Genomic DNA, 8,159 nt, shown 5'->3' with positions numbered 1-8,159 from the left:
CCTCCACCGCCCCGCCCCGCCCCGCCGCCTCGCTCGAGTGCGGAGGGCATACAGGCGCAGGCGGGGCCCTCCCCGCCGCGTCGTCTGCTTGTTGCATCACATTCGATTATTCGTTGTATCATTTTGGCGACCGCTCAAAAAGCAGGGCAGAGTTTTGTATTGAAAACCGGAAATGGATTCGATCGCTGTTCATAAGTGAGAGCGACCTCGCGATGAACATCAGAAACAAAACAAAAGCCTTTTGGGAAAAAATATAGCTCAGTGACTAAACACTGTTAAATGATTACAATGTATGCTCTTCAAATTGAAAAGGACTCTTGCTTCATATTCACGAAGCAATACTTTGCAATTACAAAAGCGATATAGTTTTCAATTGCTCTGAGCAATGCTTAACATGCTGCAAAGCATCGCTTTCTATTCGCAAAGTAAATCTCGCGTAGTTTTAAATCATCCGTATCCTTTGCAATTTGAAAATCGTCTGCAAAGTCTTGGTTTTGCTTTGCAGGAATAGTGCAGGTAACGGTAATTTCTTTGTGCACATCGTTTTTTTTTTCCCCGTTGATTCTGGATTTTTTGACAACTCTCAGATTGTAATTCAAGGCGACGTAATAGGCGTGTTTAAAATTAGAGGGTGGATGATTGTGATAAAGTCCCATGTTTGAACCAAATTATTTTTTTCCCCCTTCGCCTCTTCCCGTTTTAACGTCTTCTTTATTTGCATGTCTGTCTGCATGCACGCGTGCGCGGCGCTACCGCAGTCGTTGAACCTGCACGTCTCCCTTCCCCTCTTCTCCCTCTCCAGTTCCACTCCCCCCTTCTCCTTCTGCGGCCCGGTGTCTATCATTTACGCGATAAACAATGCCACCTGTCGGCGTGTCTCGCTGTGCTGCGCCGCGTGCTACGGGCTGCAGGGAGGACAGGCTGGCGGCGGGCGGCGGGCGGGCTGGTGTATTGTCGCTCGGATATTTTGGGCGGTGACAGTCGTTATTTCGACGGACGCCGTGTACTTACATGACGCACGCACACACACACACTCACACACACAGAAATATGCTACAGTACTGCGACAGACACGTACGCATGGGAGCTGCTTTCTCACGTTTTGAGACACACGCTGCAGTGCTGCTCTGCCACAGTGAATGGCACACGTGTGTCCGTGTGCGTGCGCGCGTGTGTGTGTGTGTGAGTGTGAGTGAGAGAGGGAAAAGAGCGGAAGAGAAGGAGAGAAAATGAGAAAGAGAATACTGGTAGCTCAGTCACCAAGTCACCGTGGGACAGTACATACACCTTGCACACGCATAGGCGAGTCCCGGCCTGCAGGCAGGCATTGTAGTCTGGAATTCTCCACCCTTCTCACCCCTCCGTGTCCGTGCTGCGTACACGCGCGCCGCCCGCAAGTGTTTTGCATGCGATTGGATGTAATTGGATCTAATCTGAACCGTCCCGCCCTGCACGGTCCTTCCCCTCTCGCCCTGCCTCCCCCTCCCTCTTTCGGAGCGCCTGGCCGCCGTTGTAAGAAAAAGGGAATTGGCATTCATATTTTGCGGAGTTTTGCGGACGTGCATTTGACTTTCTATATCGCGGTTATGGAGCAGCGTCTAAATGTTGCGAAGGTTTTGACAGTTCTCTGTATTGCCTCGTCTTCGCGGACCGACCGACGTTTCGCCCGCATTCATCCTGACGTATGACATTCTATCCCTCCGCCTCCCCGCCCCCTCCGCTCTCTGCATACATCGGCGCGTCGCGATCCAGCGAGCATCGCGTACATCGCGCGCGCTCTCCTCGATATATTTTTATTTTATTTATTTGTTGTCACGTACTCGTGGTGATGTAACGCGAAGACAGACATTGCTTGCTTTTATTTGTTGCTCGCGTTGTGACACGCGGCGCTTTGACAACGCTGCGGCTGCCCTTGTCCCTTGTCCTCATCGATCATATGCTGTTTGAACTATCCGCCTAAAACTATGTATATCGTTGAGGGATGTCGGCGAACTGGCGTGCACATGAGGCAAGCTCCGAACGCTACGTTGCATACATTAAAGTGTTTAACTGTAATGTAATGTAATGTTTAACTTTAGTGCTGGCCAGGAAGCTTTAGATACAGACACTGTGTTTAAATGTATTGTTTAACACTCTTAAGTATGCAAACTTGCTATGGCAAATAAAATGCGATACATAAGAAAAAAATTACTGGAAACAACTTTTTATCTTAAAAAAAATGCAAATAACATACTTTGTGAAAAATTGTCGTACCGGGTACAGGAGAATTTTCTATTCAAGATGTCGTTCAATTACAATTTAAAATTTCAAGTTTCGACTTGGAATCGAAGGACGAACTAGATTGGGAGGTTGTACTACATGAACGACACATTTTGTAATTGGTAAATTACAAAACTATTTTACATGTCCGAACATATGTTTTACAGTGTAACTTCGATTACTGACTAAAAATTTAGCTTTTACTCCCGTTACATGGAAGGTATCGTTGAGATACTGTATACAACTTCACAGTTGGGTTTACTGAGATATAGACACGGCACAATAAAATTCATAGATGTGCAAGTTTTACGGCTTACTGTAAAAAGATATACAGTCAGGCAAGTCAAGTCTTTAAAAATATAAACAGAAATATACCGTTGTAAACTGCTGGATGACTAGAGTGCAGTTTTATATTTCCACTTTAGAAGTAGAGCTCAAAATTGAATGTTGTTTTCAAGTTATTTTTTTCTGTGCAGCGACGGACTCAGTGAAATATTCGGCGCAACGCTGGCTCCTCGGCTGGCGAGCTCTGAAATCAATGATGTTCCGTCAAGCGGTCCCATCCGGCTATTTCAGGAAGCGAGAAAGGGAGGGGGCAACTGCAGGAAAAGAGGAGGGGAGTAGAGGGAAGGGGGGTAGAGATGGTTTGGTCCGGGAGTGCAGTGAACCTGAAGGTCGCTCGACGCCGCGAAGACGCCGAAGCGTCAAGCTTCCCGACGCCTCGCCGACGCCACGCTACGCCACTGCGACGCTGAGCGACGCCAACTGGTGCGAGTGGCGACGCTCGGCTGCAACGCACCATTGTCGCCGTGAGAGACTTTGCCCCGCGGCCAAAGTTACTTAACAAAACATTTGGTAATGTGTATTCTTTTATTTTAGTTTTGTGAAAATTCTTTGCGGGCGTTATTATTACTTTCGGAAAGTGAGTGGGAGCGGCGTCGGCGCAGGAGCGCGCGGGGAGTGAATCGGAGCGGCCGGCTGGCTGTTACGGTGTAACGATATATTACAATACGGGCCGTAACGGTTTATTTAAATTGAAAATGAACGAACCTGCTGGCGGTGCTGGTTGCGCTGCCGCCGCCGCCGTACGAGCAGCACCCCAACAACTACTAAAAGGCGAATCCCTTTTCATTCAAACGGCCCATCATTTCAATGCATAAATCACCGGGGTGTCCCATAAGTCGTTATGCCGGCAAATCATGCGCGGAGAGAGAGATGGCTGGCAGCGGGAGCCGGCGCGCGAGGGGCCGGCGCTATTCGCACGGCGCGTGTGCTCTATTTTATCGCTATTTGCAGTCTGCGTGTGTTCCGCCGGTCCGGCCTGGAGGAAATACTACCCACTCGGTTCAGTCGCTGCTGGATGCGCTAAGTAGTGGCGCCTGCAGCTGCGCAGGTGCGGCTTTTGTTTGAATGCCGTCCTTGATCCAGTGTACTGTAGCAGTATCGATGCGATTAGTTGGTTTGCGCCCTTGTTGAATAACTTATACGTAGGGCTACTTTTACTGACACACGCCAAATACTTTTACTGCAACATTTTACACAACATTTTTTTTTCCTTTAATGCGTTGAGCGGCCAACCAGCCACGGCAGGCCTCCTGCGCCTCCCTCCTGGCTAGCCGCTGGCTGGCCGGCTGCGCTGGGCGCTTAGGCCCTTAGCGGCGCGCTGCACGCTCACTGGTGTGAGACGACAGCTTAGACCGTTAATAGAAAAGAACAACGGAAGCGTTTAGCGATGTGTATTTGCCGTTATCAGCGACGCTGCCTGCCGATAATGTTGTTGGCATTTGTTCGCAATTTTCTTTGCGTTTATTGGTTTTCGCCGCCGCATGCCCCATCCTCCTCAGACAATAGCTTTATTCGCTAATCCTTTCCCGCAAAGTAAGAGAGAAAGAAAATGATTACCCTCAGAGCAAACTTTTTTTAGTTTAGTTTTTCCATGTAATGAGAAACCTCTCCAAACCTGTAATCTTCCTCTACCACACCTGTTGCCTCTAAAAATAAACTGTATATCCATGTATGAAATTTCCTCAAATTATACACATCGTCCACTGCGCACTCGTCCGCCGGGCCGAAGTGCACACCGACAGACTGAACTCGTAAAAGGCGTTTGATCGCTTAGCGGGTCGGGCGGCCTGCAGCGGCTCACTAGGCTGCTCCTGGAATTAATACGCCTTCCGTTAATTTGTCCGCAAGGAAATATTCTCCCTCCCCTCCGCCTCTGCTGCGTCCCCCCCCCCCCTTCCCCCCCCTGAAGCCCCAACAGGTTTGCGACGCGAAGCCGGTCGGCAGCGTGGCTTGCCCGTCTAGCGGCGACCGTCTTTGCGCTGGAAATAGATGCCCAGCCGGACTTATTGTCGGAACGAATCAATAAAGTGATCGCCCGAGTTATGTGTGTGTCCCCGGCGGGCCGGGCCGGGCAGAGCCACGCTGAGCCGAGCGGAGCCGAGTTCAGTCCGCCCGAAGGCGTTGCGATTTCTCTTTACAGTTACCCCGGTGCTTTCTGGTGACCCACGCACGGCGCGGTGCTCGGGCTTGGCCCCACCTCCGCATCCTCGCCGTCATCGCCGAGTGGAGCCCCCCTGGGGGGCGCTGGGCTGATTTAGAAAAAGGGGTTTCGCGCGACCGCACGTCGAAAACGCGAAACCGCAAACGATCGGCGCTGCTCGGCGCGGTGGCGGGGGCCGGGCGCTGACTCACACATTATATAGATGTAGAGTCATTTAGCAGCGGCCCACGCGCTTCTAGAGCTGGCAGAGGGCGGGCGGGCCGCGCCGGGCAACGAGGCCCCTGCTTAGCGCGGCCCAACGCACCTCAAATCCGGCCGGCATCGGCTAAACGATCATCATTTCTGCAAGACCTTTTTATTTTACCTTTTGAATATATTTTTTCCTCTTTTTGCTTTTGAATAAGCCCCTTCGTTTTCGGGTGCCGCTTGCATATTGCTTTTGACGAGGAAACGAGATTAAGGTTATCAGCATATCGGCCGGAGAGCGAGAAGGAGTCGGAGATGCTCCTGCCGCTGCGCCTGCTCGGGGATCTTGTTCGATGTGATCCTTTAGCGGTTTGGTTTAGCATCGCATCGCGCGGTCCACGACTTGGCTCGCCGCTCCGCCGCGCCGCGCCAGCGCTCACCTGCCTGCCCGTCCGCAGCCCATCCGATCCGCACGCAAACCAGTGGCATCGCGCCGCTCCCGAGCCCGCCTCGCCTCGCCTCGCCACGCCGCCACTCTCACGAGCATTTTTCCTCGTACGACGGTGCGCCTCGTAAAGGAGATCCCCCCGGGACGGCCTGCTACCCTGAGCCGCAAACTGCACGTCGCCGTTTTATAAAAATCGCACAAACACAGCACTTCCGCGTCGGAGCAGCGACCGGCTGAAGCTGGCTGTACCTCGCGGAGAAAAGAGCGGCGACTTGTTTTTCTCGCCGTAAATTTTTTTTCCTTCTCTCCATTTCATGCCGCCTCCGGTTCGCCCAAGCGACCGACCGACCGACCGACAGAGCGGCCGGTCAAGCCTCCCCGCGGACGTGTTTGCAGAGCGAGGAACGGGTTCGGCGGCCCGGTCGCGCGGCGGGGCGGGGCCGGTGCGTTGGTGGACGGGGCGCCTGGCTGTGGGTCTGGGTCGGGGTCCCGGATGGTCCCGGCCTGCCATCGGGTCAAGGTCTCACAAGGCTGAGCCGCGCGCAGGGCTTTGGGCCGCGGGGTCAATGCCTGCCGACGCCTGCAGCGTCACCCTCGCTTAGGCCCTTCGTTAAATAACGGGCCTGGACCCTGTACGCTACTCGACGCCGCGCGGCGCTTCCGGGGCCCCTAGTGGTGGTGGCGGCGGCGGCAGCCTCTGCGGCAGCCTTAGCACGGCCCGGTGCTACGAGTGTGCTCAGCGCGAATACATTAACTCGGCAGTCTGTTTGTTGTCTGGTCGCCTGCGGCGGAGGAGCTGGAGGAGCCTGTTGTGTTGTGCTGCTGCCCTGACCTGCCTCAAAGCGGCTGTGTGTGCGTGTGTGTGTGTGTGTGTGTGCGCGCCGAGCCCGCCGACTTGTGCACGAGTTTGCTCTTAGGACAGGTGTGCTAATAAAAAGGCGCCTGTCTGTGTTTCGCCCCGAGCGATGCTCCGCGCTGCCGGGACGCGTCCCCGCCTGCGTCTGCTTGCGGCCCCCGTCCCGGGTCGGGTCGGGTTACGGGCTGGACACTGCAGTGCACTGCACCAGGCACCAGCCGGGCACCAGCCGCGGCGACGAGTTTTTTATTTTATTTCTTTTTTCGTTTTGTTTGGTCGCCTCATAGCTCAGAGCACAACTGAGCGCCGCGCTCGGGAGGTCCCTGCCACTTATGCGACGCGGGGTCCTAGATGAAAGGGGAACGGCACCCGGAACCCTGGGACTCTGAGGAGGGCCTGGCGCTGATGGGGGTCTCGCACTCACCGGGGTAGGTGTCGGCGTTGGAGCTGAAGAGCACGCAGAGCCCCGTCTCGTAGTTGACGGCCTGGCACGAGTCGTTGCCCTGGCAGGCCTCCAGGCAGTCGGTAAGCATGAGCGTGCCCGGCAGCGAGTCCAGCAGGTCGTTGGGTGCCGAGAACACGTAGCCCGTGATGAGCTCAAAGCCGATGTTGTCCGGGTCACAATCGCCATCGGGCGCCGATAGTCCGCTGGGCGGCTCCTCGCCGCCGGACGGGCCGCCGGACGAGGTGGGCGCCGACGGGCCCGAGGACGCGACGGCCGCCGCGGCCGCCGGGGCCGCGGGCGCGGATGGCGTCGTGGCTGCGGGCGGCGCCGGCGACGACGTCGGCGCGCTCGGCTCCTGGCGCCCCTTGGTCCGCATGGGGTCGGTGCCGGCGGCGTGCACGGAGACGGCCAGCGCGGCCACCAGCAGCACGGCGAGGGATGTAGGCGCGGCCATCGCTAGACTCACGCACTCACACACTGCACACACACTCGCGATGCACTCGGGCAGGACTGCTACGATCCTGCTGCGCCCTACCGCCCAACCGCTCGCTCGGCCTGGACTCGACTGACTGGTTGCGCCGGGGCCGGGCTGGGCCGGGCTGGGCCGCTCCGCCGTGCACCGCCTCCCCCCGCGGGGCCTCGCAGGACGGCCAGTGCCCCCCTCCACCTGTCGGGGCGCCCCCCCTACCGCCGCGGGGCCCCCGGACCCCCTCACCTTGGCCGTGGCCGTGCTCTTGGCCGTGGCCGTGGGACGGGGACGCCCCGTAAGGCCGCTGCGCTGCGCCGGACGCCGGCCGAGCCGCCGGCCAGGTGGATGGACGGATGACCGGCCGCGCGGTCGCGAGCTGGTTTCGGGTCCTGCAGACCGGGCCGCATCCTCTAGGCCTGCCGCCGTAGGCCGTGAGCCGTAGGCCGTAAGCCGTAGGCCTGCTGCCAGAGTGATTGGCTTAATTGTCGCTGCGGAATGCTGACCGCAATGAAGCGCCGGCGCGCACGTACCCAAAGTACCTGAGAACGGCCGGCCGCGGCCAGCGTGTGGGTTTCGTTTGCCGCTGACGGGCCCATCGCGGCGGGAGGGCTCTCAATCACAGCAAAGAAATGACCCGTTTGCGTACCTGCCGCTGCTGCACGGGCCTGCGTCTGGCTTTGTTGTTTGCTTCACATACGGCGAGTTGAACGCGGCCGCTGCTGCCGCCGCCGCCCCCGCGCCCACCGCTGCCGCCGCGCCCCGCGGTGCGCTACCCGGCCCGGGCGGCGAGAGAGGGCGGGGCGGCCAGTGACACGGCGGTTAAACATTATCTCTTTCCGTGATTGCGGCAACAACTCTGCCGCTTCCACGAATGCAGTTTCACTCTGAAAAATAAAAGTAAGGAAGACTGGTGGCTGTGAGCTACCATTATGTGGACGTGGCCCGGGCCCTCGCGCTGCTGCCGCTGCTGCCGGCGTCGCTGCCGCCGCT

General features: G+C 56.9%; 1 protein-coding gene across 1 annotated transcript in view; it reads right to left on the bottom strand.

The window, feature by feature from the left end:
* Window positions 1-7,276, bottom strand: part of LOC127749354 (uncharacterized) — a 19,289-nt gene extending 12,013 nt beyond the window's left edge. The window contains exon 1 of the mRNA XM_052267257.1: window positions 6,680-7,276. Coding sequence (XP_052123217.1) covers window positions 6,680-7,154 — 475 coding nt within the window. The 5' untranslated portion in view covers window positions 7,155-7,276. The remainder of the gene's footprint in view (window positions 1-6,679) is intronic.
* Between the last annotated feature and the right edge of the window lie 883 nt (window positions 7,277-8,159).

This window comes from Frankliniella occidentalis, unplaced genomic scaffold (genome assembly GCF_000697945.3).
Source record: "Frankliniella occidentalis isolate FOCC.00 unplaced genomic scaffold, Focc_3.1 Scaffold48, whole genome shotgun sequence".
NCBI classification, from domain to species: domain Eukaryota; kingdom Metazoa; phylum Arthropoda; class Insecta; order Thysanoptera; family Thripidae; genus Frankliniella; species Frankliniella occidentalis.
The sequence above is the reverse complement of the archived record's forward strand: the minus strand, read 5'-3'. Positions and strand labels throughout refer to the sequence as shown.